Source organism: Coregonus lavaretus, assembly GCF_964263955.1.
Source record: "Coregonus lavaretus genome assembly, contig: HAP1_SCAFFOLD_235, whole genome shotgun sequence".
NCBI lineage: Eukaryota > Metazoa > Chordata > Actinopteri > Salmoniformes > Salmonidae > Coregonus > Coregonus lavaretus.
In genome coordinates, this window is record NW_028161059.1 from 247419 (window position 1) to 266492 (window position 19074).

At 47.6% G+C, this 19074-nt stretch overlaps 1 protein-coding gene across 1 annotated transcript in view; it reads left to right on the forward strand.

The window, feature by feature from the left end:
- LOC311121138 (formin-2-like) overlaps window positions 1-19074 on the forward strand; it is a gene marked incomplete at both ends in the record, with an annotated part of 282930 nt that overhangs the window by 212776 nt on the left and 51080 nt on the right. The window contains one exon of the mRNA XM_084195663.1: window positions 5395-5456. Coding sequence (XP_084051789.1) covers window positions 5395-5456 — 62 coding nt within the window. The remainder of the gene's footprint in view (window positions 1-5394; window positions 5457-19074) is intronic.

Genomic DNA, 19074 nt, shown 5'->3' on the forward strand with positions numbered 1-19074 from the left:
TTTATGACCAGTGGTCAGAGGCTGAATGGGCAAGACAAAAGATTTAAGTGCCTTTGAACGGGGTATGGTAGTAGGTGCCAGGCGTACCGGTTTGTGCCAAGAATTGCAACGCTGCTGGGTTTTTCACGCTCAACAGTTTCCCGTGTGTATCAAGAATGGTCCACCACCCAAAGAACATCCAACCAACTTGACACAACTGTGGGAAGCATTGGAGTCAACATGGGCCAGCATCCCTGTGGAACGCTTTTGATACCTTGTAGAGTCCATGCCCCGATTTAATTGAGGCTGTTCTGAGGGGAAAAGGTGGTGCAACTCAATATTAAGGTGTTTCTAAATGTTTTGCATACTCAGTGAAGATTTGTACATTTTAGTAATTTAGCAGACGCTCTTCTCTCCTGTCTCTTCCAGCCATCCACTTAACCACTGTCTTCTCTCTCCTGTCCCTTCCAGCCATCCGCTTAACCACTGTCTTCTCTCTCCTGTCCCTTCCAGCCATCCACTTAACCACTGTCTTCTCTCTCCTGTCCCTTCCAGCCATCCACTTAACCACTGTCTTCTCTCTCCCGATCCTTCCAGCCATCCACTTAACCACTGTCTTCTCTCTCCTGTCCCTTCCAGCCATCCACTTAACCACTGTCTTCTCTCTCCCGATCCTTCCAGCCATCCACTTAACCACTGTCTTCTCTCTCCCGACCCTTCCAGCCATCCACTTAACCACTGTCTTCTCTCTCCCGATCCTTCCAGCCATCCACTTAACCACTGTCTTCTCTCTCCCGTCCCTTCCAGCCATCCACTTAACCACTGTCTTCTCTCTCCCGACCCTTCCAGCCATCCACTTAACCACTGTCTTCTCTCTCCCGTCCCTTCCAGCCATCCACAATAACCACCAGTGGTGGTCTTTTTTCCAGCAGCTTGGCCTTATTTCTATTACAGTGACCCATTCAACACCGCCTTCCACACTCTGGCCTGCATCTAGCTGATCTAGGGTGGAATACCGCCTTCCACACTCTGGCCTGCATCTAGCTGATCTGGGGTGGAATCATTAGTACCGCCTTCCACACTCTGGCCTGCATCTAGCTGATCTGGGGTGGAATCATTAGTACCGCCTTCCACACTCTGGCCTGCATCTAGCTGATCTAGGGTGGAATACCGCCTTCCACACTCTGGCCTGCATCTAGCTGATCTGGGGTGGAATCATTAGTACCGCCTTCCACACTCTGGCCTGCATCTAGCTGATCTGGGGTGGAATACCGCCTTCCCCACTCTGGCCTGCATCTAGCTGATCTAGGGTGGAATACGGCCTTCCCCACTCTGGCCTGCATCTAGCTGATCTGGGGTGGAATCATTAGTACCGCCTTCCACACTCTGGCCTGCATCTAGCTGATCTAGGGTGGAATCATTAGTACCGCCTTCCACACTCTGGCCTGCATCTAGCTGATCTAGGGTGGAATACGGCCTTCCCCACTCTGGCCTGCATCTAGCTGATCTAGGGTGGAATCATTAGTACCGCCTTCCACACTCTGGCCTGCATCTAGCTGATATAGGGTGGAATCATTAGTACCGCCTTCCACACTCTGGCCTGCATCTAGCTGATCTAGGGTGGAATACGGCCTTCCCCACTCTGGCCTGCATCTAGCTGATCTGGGGGGGAATCATTAGTACCGCCTTCCACACTCTGGCCTGCATCTAGCTGATCTAGGGTGTAATCATTAGTACCGCCTTCCACACTCTGGCCTGCATCTAGCTGATCTAGGGTGGAATCATTAGTACCGCCTTCCACACTCTGGCCTGCATCTAGCTGATCTAGGGTGGAATACGGCCTTCCCCACTCTGGCCTGCATCTAGCTGATCTAGGGTGGAATCATTAGTACCGCCTTCCACACTCTGGCCTGCATCTAGCTGATCTAGGGTGGAGTACCGCCTTCCACACTCTGGCCTGCATCTAGCTGATCTAGGGTGGAATACCGCCTTCCACACTCTGGCCTGCATCTAGCTGATCTGGGGTGGAATCATTAGTACCGCCTTCCACACTCTGGCCTGCATCTAGCTGATCTAGGGTGGAATCATTAGTACCGCCTTCCACACTCTGGCCTGCATCTAGCTGATCTGGGGTGGAATACCGCCTTCCACACTCTGGCCTGCATCTAGCTGATCTAGGGTGGAATCATTAGTACCGCCTTCCCCACTCTGGCCTGCATCTAGCTGATCTAGGGTGGAATCATTAGTACCGCCTTCCACACTCTGGCCTGCATCTAGCTGATCTAGGGTGGAATACCGCCTTCCCCACTCTGGCCTGCATCTAGCTGATCTAGGGTGGAATCATTAGTACCGCCTTCCCCACTCTGGCCTGCGTCTAGCTGATCTGGGGTGGAATCATTAGTACCGCCTTCCACACTCTGGCCTGCATCTAGCTGATCTAGGGTGGAATCATTAGTACCGCCTTCCCCACTCTGGCCTGCATCTAGCTGATCTAGGGTGGAATCATTAGTACCGCCTTCCACACTGGCCTGCATCTAGCTGATCTAGGGTGGAATCATTAGTACCGCCTTCCACACTCTGGCCTGCATCTAGCTGATCTGGGGTGGAATCATTAGTACCGCCTTCCACACTCTGGCCTGCATCTAGCTGATCTGGGGTGGAATCATTAGTACCGCCTTCCACACTCTGGCCTGCATCTAGCTGATCTAGGGTGGAATCATTAGTACCGCCTTCCACACTCTGGCCTGCATCTAGCTGATCTAGGGTGGAATACGGCCTTCCCCACTCTGGCCTGCATCTAGCTGATCTAGGGTGGAATCATTAGTACCGCCTTCCACACTCTGGCCTGCATCTAGCTGATCTAGGGTGGAGTACCGCCTTCCACACTCTGGCCTGCATCTAGCTGATCTAGGGTGGAATACCGCCTTCCACACTCTGGCCTGCATCTAGCTGATCTGGGGTGGAATCATTAGTACCGCCTTCCACACTCTGGCCTGCATCTAGCTGATCTAGGGTGGAATCATTAGTACCGCCTTCCACACTCTGGCCTGCATCTAGCTGATCTGGGGTGGAATACCGCCTTCCACACTCTGGCCTGCATCTAGCTGATCTAGGGTGGAATCATTAGTACCGCCTTCCCCACTCTGGCCTGCATCTAGCTGATCTAGGGTGGAATCATTAGTACCGCCTTCCACACTCTGGCCTGCATCTAGCTGATCTAGGGTGGAATACCGCCTTCCCCACTCTGGCTTGCATCTAGCTGATCTAGGGTGGAATCATTAGTACCGCCTTCCCCACTCTGGCCTGCGTCTAGCTGATCTGGGGTGGAATCATTAGTACCGCCTTCCACACTCTGGCCTGCATCTAGCTGATCTAGGGTGGAATCATTAGTACCGCCTTCCCCACTCTGGCCTGCATCTAGCTGATCTAGGGTGGAATACCGCCTTCCACACTCTGGCCTGCATCTAGCTGATCTAGGGTGGAATCATTAGTACCGCCTTCCCCACTCTGGCCTGCATCTAGCTGATCTAGGGTGGAATCATTAGTACCGCCTTCCACACTCTGGCCTGCATCTAGCTGATCTAGGGTGGAATCATTAGTACCGCCTTCCCCACTCTGGCCTGCATCTAGCTGATCTAGGGTGGAATCATTAGTACCGCCTTCCACACTCTGGCCTGCATCTAGCTGATCTAGGGTGGAATACCGCCTTCCCCACTCTGGCCTGCATCTAGCTGATCTGGGGTGGAATCATTAGTACCGCCTTCCACACTCTGGCCTGCATCTAGCTGATCTAGGGTGGAATCATTAGTACCGCCTTCCACACTCTGGCCTGCATCTAGCTGATCTAGGGTGGAATCATTAGTACCGCCTTCCACACTCTGGCCTGCATCTAGCTGATCTAGGGTGGAGTACCGTCTTCCACACTCTGGCCTGCATCTAGCTGATCTAGGGTGGAATACCGCCTTCCCCACTCTGGCCTGCATCTAGCTGATCTGGGGTGGAATCATTAGTACCGCCTTCCACACTCTGGCCTGCATCTAGCTGATATAGGGTGGAATCATTAGTACCGCCTTCCCCACTCTGGCCTGCATCTAGCTGATCTAGGGTGGAATACCGCCTTCCCCACTCTGGCCTGCATCTAGCTGATCTGGGGTGGAATCATTAGTACCGCCTTCCACACTCTGGCCTGCATCTAGCTGATCTAGGGTGGAATACCGCCTTCCACACTCTGGCCTGCATCTAGCTGATCTGGGGTGGAATCATTAGTACCGCCTTCCACACTCTGGCCTGCATCTAGCTGATCTAGGGTGGAATACCGCCTTCCCCACTCTGGCCTGCATCTAGCTGATCTAGGGTGGAATACCGCCTTCCACGCTCTGGCCTGCATCTAGCTGATCTAGGGTGGAATCATTAGTACCGCCTTCCACACTCTGGCCTGCATCTAGCTGATCTAGGGTGGAATCATTAGTACCGCCTTCCACACTCTGGCCTGCATCTAGCTGATCTAGGGTGGAATACGGCCTTCCACACTCTGGCCTGCATCTAGCTGATCTGGGGTGGAATCATTAGTCCAACAGTCGCAAACAAGAGTTTCTATTGGACACATTCAGCTATGTTTATCCCTGTTCCGTTTTGTTTCCGTTTTTAAGAAATGTTTTTCAACAGAATCGGCGGAATGAATACACCCCTGATCACACGTAAACACAGTACACGTTCATAGCAGCCACGTTGTATTCCTTCACGTTGTATCTCTCCTCCTCTCACCTTTTCCCTTCTCTTGTGGACTTCAATGCACAACACATCAGCTGTATGTGACCAGACGAAAAAACCATTCCAAGCCAAACCATGTCATAACCGCTACACACAGCCTACATCGTTGTCCCCATATTAGCTAATAGAACTAACGCGTTAGTAAACCCGCTACAATCATGCAGTTAACGTTACAGTTTAGTCAGTTAGCAGTTACACCTGCGGGCCCCGGTGGCAGTAAATTAGTAAAACCAAAAGCTTACCTTGACTTGGAAGAGTTCCAGTGTTGTGTTGGACAGTCATAACCAGCTAGCTAACATAGCATCCCTCTTTCTCTCTCATTGAGTTAACTACTCACCACATGCCTTCTCTCTTCTGGTCCTTCCAGCCATTCTCCATAACCACTAACTGTGTTCTGTTCCTTCCAGCCATCCTCTATAACCACTAACTGTGTTCTGACCCTTCCAGCCATCCTATTACCACTAACTGTGTTCTGACCCTTCCAGCCATCCTCTATTACCACTAACTGTGTTCTGACCCTTCCAGCCATCCTCTATAACCACTAACTGTGTTCTGTTCCTTCCAGCCATCCTCCATAACCACTAACTGTGTTCTGACCCTTCCAGCCATCCTCCATAACCACTAACTGTCTTCTGTTCCTTCCAGCCATCCTGCACCTGGACAATACTGTGGTGGACCTGGAGACTCTACAAGCCCTCTACGAAAACGTAAGGCTCTCATCTCTCATCCCTGAGTCGAAAGGAAGGCGTGTCTTGGGCCAGGATTCAAACACGTGCAAATAAATGAGCATCACACTGCGTGGCTAATCTGTGTTGGTTTGAATCCTGGCCTTTAGTCTTATGGTTGGCTGTCAATGTAACGTATCCAGTCTATGATGGACTCCCCTCAGTTCAGCCCACAGTGCCTGGCATGTCACTATGGACCTCAATCACCAACCGTTCAGTAAGGAACAGAAGAGCTTATGTGAAGTCCTTGTAAGAAATAATTTATTTACAGTATCGCTTTGTTCAGGCCTTGGTATAGCAATGTGTTCTGGTTTCTTCAGGCCTTGTTTTAACTATATGTTCTGGTTTCTTCAGGCCTTGTTTTAACAATGTGTTCTGGTTTCTTCAGGCCTTGTTTTAACAATGTGTTCTGGTTTCTTCAGGCCTTGTTATGACAATGTGTTGGCTGTTGCTTCATGACAAACGTGAGATGGTGTGATTATCACTGCTGGTTCTTGGACTGTCATCAACATTCTGACACACTGAGGCTGTTCGTCAAGGCTGAGATGGTCAGCTTTTCCCAGTGACACAATTTGATCTAGTGATCCATATTCTCCATCAAAACACAAACCTTCAGAAGGCACATACTCAACCAGTAGAACATATTGACTCTTACAGTTCAACAGAGAGAGACTGACAGTATCTCTGAACCTTATAACCATGTGACCTCAGTCAGAAGTCTCCTAGTATCTCTGAACCTTATAACCATGTGACCTCAGTCAGAAGTCTCCTAGTATCTCTGAACCTTATAACCATGTGACCTCAGTCAGAAGTCTCCTAGTATCTCTGAACCTAATAACCATGTGACCTCAGTCAGAAGTCTCCTAGTATCTCTGAACCTTATAACCATGTGACCTCAGTCAGAAGTCTCCTAGTATCTCTGAACCTTATAACCATGTGACCTCAGTCAGAAGTCTCCTAGTATCTCTGAACCTTATAACCATGTGACCTCAGTCAGAAGTCTCCTAGTATCTCTGAACCTTATAACCATGTGACCTCAGTCAGAAGTCTCCTAGTATCTCTGAACCTTATAACCATGTGACCTCAGTCAGAAGTCTCCTAGTATCTCTGAACCTAATAACCATGTGACCTCAGTCAGAAGTCTCCTAGTATCTCTGAACCTAATAACCATGTGACCTCAGTCAGAAGTCTCCTAGTATCTCTGAACCTAATAACCATGTGACCTCAGTCAGAAGTCTCCTAGTATCTCTGAACCTAATAACCATGTGACCTCAGTCAGAAGTCTCCTAGTATCTCTGAACCTTATAACCATGTGACCTCAGTCAGAAGTCTCCTAGTATCTCTGAACCTAATAACCATGTGACCTCAGAAGTCTCCTAGTATCTCTGAACCTAATAACCATGTGACCTCAGAAGTCTCCTAGTATCTCTGAACCTAATAACCATGTGACCTCAGTCAGAAGTCTCCTAGTATCTCTGAACCTTATAACCATGTGACCTCAGTCAGAAGTCTCCTAGTATCTCTGAACCTTATAACCATGTGACCTCAGTCAGAAGTCTCCTAGTATCTCTGAACCTTATAACCATGTGACCTCAGTCAGAAGTCTCCTAGTATCTCTGAACCTTATAACCATGTGACCTCAGTCAGAAGTCTCCTAGTATCTCTGAACCTTATAACCATGTGACCTCAGTCAGAAGTCTCCTAGTATCTCTGAACCTTATAACCATGTGACCTCAGTCAGAAGTCTCCTAGTATCTCTGAACCTTATAACCATGTGACCTCAGTCAGAAGTCTCCTAGTATCTCTGAACCATGTGACCTCAGTCAGAAGTCTCCTAGTATCTCTGAACCTTATAACCATGTGACCTCAGTCAGAAGTCTCCTAGTATCTCTGAACCTTATAACCATGTGACCTCAGTCAGAAGTCTCCTAGTATCTCTGAACCTTATAACCATGTGACCTCAGTCAGAAGTCTCCTAGTATCTCTGAACCTTATAACCATGTGACCTCAGTCAGAAGTCTCCTAGTATCTCTGAACCTTATAACCATGTGACCTCAGTCAGAAGTCTCCTAGTATCTCTGAACCTTATAACCATGTGACCTCAGTCAGAAGTCTCCTAGTATCTCTGAACCTTATAACCATGTGACCTCAGTCAGAAGTCTCCTAGTATCTCTGAACCTTATAACCATGTGACCTCAGTCAGAAGTCTCCTAGTATCTCTGAACCTTATAACCATGTGACCTCAGTCAGAAGTCTCCTAGTATCTCTGAACCTTATAACCATGTGACCTCAGTCAGAAGTCTCCTAGTATCTCTGAACCTTATAACCATGTGACCTCAGTCAGAAGTCTCCTAGTATCTCTGAACCTTATAACCATGTGACTTCAGTCAGAAGTCTCCTAGTATCTCTGAACCTTATAACCATGTGACCTCAGTCAGAAGTCTCCTAGTATCTCTGAACCTTATAACCATGTGACCTCAGTCAGAAGTCTCCTAGTATCTCTGAACCTTATAACCATGTGACCTCAGTCAGAAGTCTCCTAGTATCTCTGAACCTTATAACCATGTGACTTCAGTCAGAAGTCTCCTAGTATCTCTGAACCTTATAACCATGTGACCTCAGTCAGAAGTCTCCTAGTATCTCTGAACCTTATAACCATGTGACCTCAGTCAGAAGTCTCCTAGTATCTCTGAACCTTATAACCATGTGACCTCAGTCAGAAGTCTCCTAGTATCTCTGAACCTTATAACCATGTGACCTCAGTCAGAAGTCTCCTAGTATCTCTGAACCTAATAACCATGTGACCTCAGTCAGAAGTCTCCTAGTATCTCTGAACCTTATAACCATGTGACCTCAGTCAGAAGTCTCCTAGTATCTCTGAACCTTATAACCATGTGACTTCAGTCAGAAGTCTCCTAGTATCTCTGAACCTTATAACCATGTGACCTCAGTCAGAAGTCTCCTAGTATCTCTGAACCTTATAACCATGTGACCTCAGTCAGAAGTCTCCTAGTATCTCTGAACCTTATAACCATGTGACCTCAGTCAGAAGTCTCCTAGTATCTCTGAACCTTATAACCATGTGACCTCAGTCAGAAGTCTCCTAGTATCTCTGAACCATGTGACCTCAGTCAGAAGTCTCCTAGTATCTCTGAACCTTATAACCATGTGACCTCAGTCAGAAGTCTCCTAGTATCTCTGAACCATGTGACCTCAGTCAGAAGTCTCCTAGTATCTCTGAACCTTATAACCATGTGACCTCAGTCAGAAGTCTCCTAGTATCTCTGAACCTTATAACCATGTGACCTCAGTCAGAAGTCTCCTAGTATCTCTGAACCTTATAACCATGTGACTTCAGTCAGAAGTCTCCTAGTATCTCTGAACCTAATAACCATGTGACCTCAGTCAGAAGTCTCCTAGTATCTCTGAACCTAATAACCATGTGACCTCAGTCAGAAGTCTCCTAGTATCTCTGAACCATGTGACCTCAGTCAGAAGTCTCCTAGTATCTCTGAACCTAATAACCATGTGACCTCAGTCAGAAGTCTCCTAGTATCTCTGAACCTTATAACCATGTGACCTCAGTCAGAAGTCTCCTAGTATCTCTGAACCTTATAACCATGTGACCTCAGTCAGAAGTCTCCTAGTATCTCTGAACCTAATAACCATGTGACCTCAGAAGTCTCCTAGTATCTCTGAACCTAATAACCATGTGACCTCAGAAGTCTCCTAGTATCTCTGAACCTAATAACCATGTGACCTCAGTCAGAAGTCTCCTAGTATCTCTGAACCTAATAACCATGTGACCTCAGTCAGAAGTCTCCTAGTATCTCTGAACCTTATAACCATGTGACCTCAGTCAGAAGTCTCCTAGTATCTCTGAACCTTATAACCATGTGACCTCAGTCAGAAGTCTCCTAGTATCTCTGAACCATGTGACCTCAGTCAGAAGTCTCCTAGTATCTCTGAACCTAATAACCATGTGACCTCAGTCAGAAGTCTCCTAGTATCTCTGAACCATGTGACCTCAGTCAGAAGTCTCCTAGTATCTCTGAACCTTATAACCATATGACCTCAGTCAGAAGTCTCCTAGTATCTCTGAACCATGTGACCTCAGTCAGAAGTCAAACAGAAAACAGAAACAAATGTTTCTCAACAGATACGAAATGGGATTTAAAACCTACTTAAGAATCTATTGAATCATTTAGTAGTCTTTATTTAATCTGTACTAATCAATGTTCTTCAGACGCAGTGTATGTGTCCCCCAAATGGCACCCTGGCCGGTTTCCTACAAAGTGCACTACTTTCGCCTCCGGGCTCCGGGTCAAAAGTAGTGCACTATATAGGAAATAGGATGTCATTTGGGACCAATGTGTTTGATGCATCTCATTCCTTTCTTATGACATGTGCTGCTTGGAACCAATTACAGTATCTGGACTACAAATATCTAAGTCTGGTTCTACTTCAAACACATTCATATGGAAACCACAGACAGACCTGCAGGAATGTTTTCTGTTTACTGTGGAGGGAATGAGTAAAAACACTGCTCTCATTTTGCCTTCTTGAAGTGGAGAAGTGCACAGGGTTGATTTGTTGATAGGGTGCCATTTGACAGACACCCTAAACAGTCTATACCTGATTTAAATGGTCTATATCTGATTAAACGGTCTATACGTGGTTGAACAGTCTGTACCTGATACTGATTACTGGGATGTCGTAGTTTATTAATAACCTCTTAAGGATCGGACCCTTTTTTTTCAATTTTCGCCTAAAATGACATACCCAAATCTAACTGCCTGTAGCTCAGGACCTGAAGCAAGGATATGCATATTCTTGATCCCATTTGAAAGGAAACACTTTGAAGTTTGTGGAAATTTGAATGTAGGAGAATATAATACATTAGATCTGGTAAAAGAACATTAAAAAAAAACATGAGTTTTCTATTTTTGTTGTTGAATTATCTTAGAAATGCAAGAGAAAGGCCAGACAGTGATGTAGGAATATAGGTGTAATTTAGATGTTGTCCACAAGATGGCAGCATTGTGTGTGCAAAGTTTCAGACTGATCCAGGGAAGGATTACGTCACTACACAATATTTTGTATCAAGTCTGCCAGGAGTTTTCTCAAATGTTCCTAATTGGTCAATTTATACAGTTACAAGTACATAACTAATAGAGAACATACAAAAATGCTATGTTAATAAACAATTGAAGTTTACACACTTTTTTATTTAACCTTTATTCAACTAGGCAAGTCAGTTTAGACCAAATTCTTATTTACAATGACGGCCTACACCGGCCAAACCCGGACGACGCTGGGCCAATTGTGCGCCGCCCTATGGGACTCCCAATCACGGCCGGTTGTGATGCAGCCTGGAATCGAACCAGGGGGTCTGTAGTGACGCCTCAAGCACTGAGATGCAGTGCCTTAGACCGCTGCGCCACTCGGTCTGTAGTGACGCCTCAAGCACTGAGATGCAGTGCCTTAGACCGCTGCGCCACTCGGTCTGTAGTGACGCCTCAAGCACTGAGATGCAGTGCCTTAGACCGCTGCGCCACTCGGTCTGTAGTGACGCCTCAAGCACTGAGATGCAGTGCCTTAGACCGCTGCGCCACTCGGTCTGTAGTGACGCCTCAAGCACTGAGATGCAGTGCCTTAGACCGCTGCGCCACTCGGGAGCCCAATGGAATGTCATACATGATGGATCATTAGCTTCCCTACAGAAAATACACAAACCTTAACACATCTAGGGGGGGTGGAGCCAGAGACCGCAGGGGGTCAAACAGTAGAACCCAGTTCCTACATTTGAGGATGTTTTACTCACGTCGGCCACGGAGAACGAGAGCCCACAGTACTCGGGAGCGGGACGTGTCGTTGGCACTTTGTTGTCGCAAAGGAGGGCGACGAAGGTGTTTAGCTTGTCCGGCAGCAAGATGTCGGTGTCCACGACTGGTTTTCCCTTTGCAATCCGTGATTGTCTGGAGTCCCTGTCACAAGTCTCGTGTGAGCCGTTGAATTGTGACTCCACTTTGTCTCTGTACTGACATTTGCCTGTTTGATTTCCTTACGGAGGGCATAACTGCACTGTTTGTATTCGACCATATTCCCAGTCACCTTGCCGTGGTTAAATGCGGTTGTTCATGCTTTCAGTTTTGCGCGAATGCTGCCATCTACCCACGTTTTTTGGTTTGGGTAGGTTTTAATAGTCATGGTGGGAACAACATCCCCTATACACTTCCTGATGAACTCAGTCACCGTGTCAATGTTATTCTCTGAGGCAACCCGGAACATATCCCAGTCCACGTGATCAAAACAATCTTGAAGCATGGATTCCGATATGTCAGACCAGCATTGGATACTTCCTGTTTGAGTTTCTGCCTATAGGAAGGGAGGAGCAGAATGGAGTCGTGATCTGATTTGCCGAAGAGAGGGCCTTGTAGCCATCCCGGAAGGGAGAGTAACTGGTCGAAATGCACTGCTCGACGAGGGATCTTAGAGTTAATTGTATGTGTGGGGTACAGAGATGAGGTAGTCGTTCAAAAATCATGTTAACACTATTATTGCACACAGTGAGTCCATGCAACTTATTATGTGACTTGTTAAGCACATTTGTACTCCTGAACTTATTTAGGCTTGCCATAACAAAGGGGTTAAATACTTATTGACTCGACATTTCAGCTTTTCATTTTTAATTAATTTGTAAACATTTCAAAAAACATAATTCGACACTGACATTATGGGGTATTGTGTGTAGGCCAGTGCCAAAAAATGTCAATTTAATACATTTTTAATTCAGGCTGTAACACAACAAAATGTGGAAGAAGTCAAGGGGTGAATACTTTCTGAAAACACTAACTCCAGTTCTGTTTGTGATATTAAGATTCTAACAGCAGTGTGTTTTATGTAGACTTGTTTAGGGAAAGTCAAGGACGGACGGATGGCAGAGTCATCATTTATTTTAATGAGCAGTCCAAAGGAATTGTATTATGTGTGTCTCCCAGAGCCACAGAGAGAGACCCTGTCTCCCAGAGCCACAGAGAGAGACCCTGTCTCCCAGAGCCACAGAGAGAGACCCCGTCTCCCAGAGCCACAGAGAGAGACCCCGTCTCCCAGAGCCACAGAGAGAGACCCTGTCTCCCAGAGCCACAGAGAGAGACCCTGTCTCCCAGAGCCACAGAGAGAGACCCTGTCTCCCAGAGCCACAGAGAGAGACCCTGTCTCCCAGAGCCACGGAGAGAGACCCTGTCTCCCAGAGCCACGGAGAGAGACCCTGTCTCCCAGAGCCACGGAGAGAGACCCTGTCTCCCAGAGCCACGGAGAGAGACCCTGTCTCCCAGAGCCACGGAGAGAGACCCTGTCTCCCAGAGCCACGGAGAGAGACCCTGTCTCCCAGAGCCACGGAGAGAGACCCTGTCTCCCAGAGCCACGGAGAGAGACCCTGTCTCCCAGAGCCACGGAGAGAGACCCTGTCTCCCAGAACCACGGCGAGAGACCCTGTCTCCCAGAGCCACGGAGAGAGACCCCGTCTCCCAGAGCCACAGAGAGAGACCCCGTCTCCCAGAGCCACAGAGAGAGGCCCCGTCTCCCAGAGCCACAGAGACCGACCCTGTCTCCCGGAGCCACAGAGAGAGACCCCGTCTCCCAGGGCCTATTGGGCTACGGTCAGAAGTTGTGCACTATATAGGGTATAATTTGGGATGCAGCCTATGATTAGGTCTAGCTCGGAGAGCCACAGAGACCCTGTCTAGCATGAAGACATTTTAAAAGGGCAATCTGTGATTGATACATCTATTTTGTTAAACATTTAAATTGATAAGTAGCCATTGATTCTTGAATAAATATATCATTTGATATCATGGATGATCAGTCCTTAGCATCCGTAGCACTGTCTATGAATTTGAGAGGTTTCTTTTCTCAGCCTCCCATCTCTAAGCTGTTAACCAAAAAAGTGGAGTGGCAGCTTGGCTTTTTTTGTTTGAATTCCAGATTGTCCCGCTAACCAGCGACCCTCAATATCATATAGATGGTGGAAACGTCCAATAGCATATGTTCCAACACATTGTGTCAGTCAGTCAGGGTCAGGAGGCCCCTCTCTCTCTCTGCCTGCCTGCCGATGCCCCAGGCTCCGTTTCAAGACGGACTTTGTTTTCCTAGATTTAGTTTTGGCTCGTTACGTAGGTGTAGGCCTCCATCCTGTCGCCTTGTCCACAGTGCTACAGACAGAGTGCACTAGTCAGCCCAGTCTCTTCCCTGAGGCCCAAATGGCACCCAATGCCCTAAATAGTCCACTATGGGCCCTGTTCAAAAGTAGTGCACTATATTAAGAGTAGGGTGCCGTTTGAGCCTCCAGACCCAGTATCCCTCCAGTCTGTCTTCTTCCCATGAGGTGATTCTGTTCTGCTGTGGGGTGGTGGGGGCATTGGAGCCTCAGCCACTCTCTGGCCACTCCAACATGGCACCAACACAACGACCATGAGAACGCCACCAACCTACTAGTAGTTCAAGTCTGGGAGAGGGAGGCTCAATCCCAACCTACTAGTAGTTCAAGTCTGGGAGAGGGAGGCTCAATCCCAACCTACTAGTAGTTCAAGTCTGGGAGAGGGAGGCTCAATCCCAACCTACTAGTAGTTCAAGTCTGGGAGAGGGAGGCTCAATCCCAACCTACTAGTAGTTCAAGTCTGGGAGAGGGAGGCTCAATCCCAACCTACTAGTAGTTCAAGTCTGGGAGAGGGAGGCTCAATCCCATCCTACTAGTAGTTCAAGTCTGGGAGAGGGAGGCTCAATCCCAACCTACTAGTAGTTCAAGTCTGGGAGAGGGAGGCTCAATCCCAACCTACTAGTAGTTCAAGTCTGGGAGAGGGAGGCTCAATCCCTTCCTACTAGTAGTTCAAGTCTGGGAGAGGGAGGCTCAATCCCAACCTACTAGTAGTTCAAGTCTGGGATGAGGGAGGCTCAATCCCTACCTACTAGTAGTTGAAGTATGGGAGAGGGAGGCTCAATCCCATCCTACTAGTAGTTCAAGTCTGGGAGAGGGAGGCTCAATCCCAACCTACTAGTAGTTCAAGTCTGGGAGAGGGAGGCTCAATCCCAACCTACTAGTAGTTCAAGTCTGGGAGAGGGAGGCTCAATCCCATCCTACTATTAGTTCAAGTCTGGGAGAGGGAGGCTCAATCCCATCCTACTAGTAGTTCAAGTCTGGGAGAGGGAGGCTCAATCCCAACCTACTAGTAGTTCAAGTCTGGGAGAGGGAGGCTCAATCCCAACCTACTAGTAGTTCAAGTCTGGGAGAGGGAGGCTCAATCCCAACCTACTAGTAGTTCAAGTCTGGGAGAGGGAGGCTCAATCCCAACCTACTAGTAGAGGGATGTGGAGTAGTAATGTAGCCATCCTCTGGCTGTGGTTCAATGTGAAGTGGTAATGTAGCCATCCTCTGGCTGTGGTTCAATGTGAAGTGGTAATGTAGCCATCCTCTGGCTGTGGCTCAATGTGAAGTGGTAATGTAGCCATCCTCTGGCTGTGGTTCAATGTGGAGTGGTAATGTAGCAAGACTTTCATATCACAAATGCTTGTGTTTCTAGCGCCAACAGTGCAGTAATACCTAGCAATAACAAATAAATATAAATAAAGAACACATAATCGAGAAAAATAAAATAATACGTTATATAGGATGAGCTAGAATACAGTTTATACATAAAGTGGGTGAAACAGTATGTAAACATCATTAAAGTGACCAGTGATTCCATGTCTACGTACATAGGGCAGCAGTCTCTAAGGTGCAGGGTTGAGTAACCGGGTGGTAGCTGGCTACTAACAGTGACTAAGGTTCAGAGCAGGGTACTGGGCTGAGACCGGCTAGTGGTGTCTGTTTAACAGTCTGATGGCCTGGAGATAGAAGTGACATCGGGTGCTGTAGATGTCCTGGAGGACAGGCAGTGTGCCCCTGGTGATGCGTTGGGCTGACCGCACCACCCTCTGGACAGCCATGCGGTTGCGGATGGTGCAATTGCCGTACCAGGCGGTGATACAGCCCGACAGGATGCTCTCAATGGTGCATCTGTAGAAGTTTGTGAGGTTCTTCGGGGCCAGCCTCCTATGGCTTCAGCCTCCACCACGCCATCTGTGTGAAGGGACCATTTCAGGTTGTCAACGATGTGCTGCCGAGGAACTTGAAGCTTTTGACCCCATCCGCTGCGGCCCCGTCGACGTGGATGGCGGCGTGCTCTCTCTGCTGTCTCCTGTAGTCCACGGTCAGCTCCTTCGTTTTGTTGACGGAGAGGTTATTTTCCTAGAACCACTCCGCCAGGTCTCTCGCCCGTCTCCATCGTTGTTGGTAATCAGACCTGCCACTGTTGTGTCGTGTTGAGGTGGTGTTGTCTACCTTCACCTCCTGGGGGCAGCCTGTCAGGATTCAGTCCCAGGGCTCTGAGCTTAGTGACGATGTTGGAGGGCACTATGGTGTTATAATAATATTAATAATAATAATAATAATAATAATATGCCATTTAGCAGACGCTTTTTTCCAAAGCGACTTACAGTCATGCGTGCATACATTTTTACGTATGGGTGGTCCCGGGGATCGAACCCACTACCTTGGCGTTACAAGCGCCGTGCTCTACCAGCTGAGCTACAGAGGACCAGCTGTAGTCGATGAACAGCATTCTTACGTAGGTATTCCTCTTGTCCAGATGGGATAGGGCAGTGCGACGGCGATTGCGTCATCCGTGGATCTGTTTTGGGTGGTATGCAAATTGTAGTGGGGATAAGGTGGAGGTGATATGGTCCTTAACTAGCCTCTCAAAGCACTTCATGATGACGGAAGTGAGTGCTACAGGGCGATAATCCTTTAGTTACCTTTGCTTTTTGGGGTACAGGAACAATGGTGGACAATACTGTATTGAAGCAAGTGGGGACAGCAGACGATGTCCGTAAACACTCCAGCCAGCTGGTCTGCACATGCTCTCAGGACACTGCTTGGGATGCCGTCTGGGCCGGCCGGCAGCCTTGCGAGGGTTAACGCCTTAAATGACTTCATAACATCGGCCACGGAGAACGAGAGCCCACAGGTTGACAACAGCAGTTTGACATGTAACAGTCCCATTTATTTCACTTGTCATTTTGTGCCAGTTCTTGGGGATTAATGACTAACCAGTGGAAGCATTGTAGAACAATTTAAAACCACTGTTCTGAACTACACTGAAGAAAAATATCAACGCAACATTCGGTCCCATGTTTCATGAGCTGAAATAAAAGATACCAGAAATTAAACAGCATGATCATTACATAGGTTTACCTTGTGCTGGGGACAATAAAAGGCCACTCTAAAATGTGCAGTTTTGTCACACTATACAATGCCACAGATGTCTCAAGTTTTGAGGGAGCATGCAATTGGCATGCTGACTGCAGGAATGTCCGCCAGAGCTGTTGCCAGAGAATTTAAAGTTCATTTCCCTACCGTAAGCTGCCTCCAACATCGCTTTAGAGAATTTGGCAGTATGTCCAACCTGCCTCACAACCGCAGACCATGTGTAACCACGCCTGCCCAGGATCTCCACATTTGAATGCACAGAGATACCGTGACGAGATCCTGAGGCCAGTTGTCGTGCCATTCATCCGCCGCCATCCATCACCTGATGTTTCATCATGATAATGCACGGCCCCATGTCGCAAGGATCTGTACACAATTCCTGGAAGCTGAAAATGTCCCAGTTCTTCCATTGCCTGCATTCTCACCAGACATGTCACCCATTGAGCATGTTTGGGATGCTCTGGATCGACGTGTACGACATCGTGTTCCAGCTCCTCCCAATATCCAGTGACTTCGCACAGCCATTGAAGAGGAGTGTGACATTCCACAGGCCATAATCAACAGCCTGATCAACTCTATGCGAAGGAGAGGTGTAGCGCTGCATGAGAAAAATGGTGGTCACACCAGATACTGACTGGTTTTCTGATCCACGTCCCTAACTTTTTTTTTAAAGGTATCTGTGACCAACAGATGCATATCTGTATTCCCAGTCATGTGAAATCCATAGACTAGGGCGTAACAATTTTTTTTTCAATTGACTGGTTTCCTTATGTACTGTAACTCAGTAAAATATTAGAAATTGTTGCATGTTGCATTTTCTTTTTTTTTGTTCTGTGTATACCAAACGTTTTAGGGTCCTTCCATAGCTCGGCTACATACAGTGCCTTCGGAAAGTTTTCAGACCCCTTGACTTTTTCCACATTTTTTTATTTTTTATTATCCTCAGCAATCTACACACTACACACACTAACCAAAAAGGAAGAAGCGAAAAAAGGTTTTTAGAAATTGTTGCAAATGTATTAAAAATAAAAACAGATACTTTATTTACATAAGTATTCAGACCCTTTGCGCTGAGACTCGAAATTGCGCTCCGGAGCATCCTGTTTCCAAATGATCAGCCTTGGTGTTTCTACAACTTGATTGGAGTCCACCTGTGGTCAATTCAATTTATTGGACATGATTTGGAAAGGCTATATAAGGTCCCACAGTTGACAGTGCATGTCAGAGCAAAAACCAAGACATGAGGTTGAAGGAATTGTCCGTAGAGCTCCGAGACAGGATTGTGTCGAGGCACAGATCTGGGGAAGGGTATCAAAACATGTCTGCAGCATTGAAGGTCCCCAAAAACACAGTGGCCTCCATCATTCTCAAATAGAAGAAGTTTGGAACCACCAAAACTCTTCCTAGAGCTGGCCGCCCGGCCAAACTGAGCAATCGGGGGAGAAGGGCCTTGGTCAGGGAGGTGACAAAGAAACCAATGGTCACTCTGACAGAGTTCCTATGTGGAGATGGGAGAACCTTCCAGAAGGACAACCATCTCTGCAGCACTCCACCAATCAGGCCTTTATGGTAGAATGGCCAGACGGAAGCCACTCCTCAGTAAAAGGCACATGACAGCCAGCTTGGAGTTTGCCAAAAGGCACCTAAAGGACTCAGACCATGAGAAACAAGATTCTCTGGTCTGATGAAACCAAGATTGAACTCTTTGGCCTGAATGCCAAGTGTCACGTCTGGAGGAAACCTGGCACCATCCCTACGGTGAAGCATGGTGGTGGCAGCATCATGCTGTGGTGATGTTTTTCAGCAGCAGGGACTGGGAGACTAGTCAGGATCGAGGGAAAGATGAACGGAGTACAGAGAGATCCTTGATGAAAACCTGCTCCAGAGTGCTCAGGACCTCAGACTGGGGCGAAGGTTCACCTTCCAACAGGACAACGACCCTAACCACACAGCCAAGACAAAGCAGGAGTGGCTTCGGGACAAGTCTCTGAATGTCCTTGAGTGGCCCAGCCAGAGCCTGGACTTGAACCCGATCGAACATCTCTGGAGAGACCTGAAATTAGCTGTGCAGCAACGCTCCCCATCCAACGTGACCGAGCTTGAGGATCTGCAGAGAAGAATGGGTTGAACTCCCCAAATACAGTTGTGCCAAGCTTGTAGCGTCATACCCAAGAAGACTCGTTGCTGTAATCGCTGCCAAAGGTGCTTCAACAAAGTACTGAGTAAAGGGTCTGAATACTTATGTAAATGTGATATTTCAGTTTTTATTTTTTATAAATTAACAAAAATGTCTAA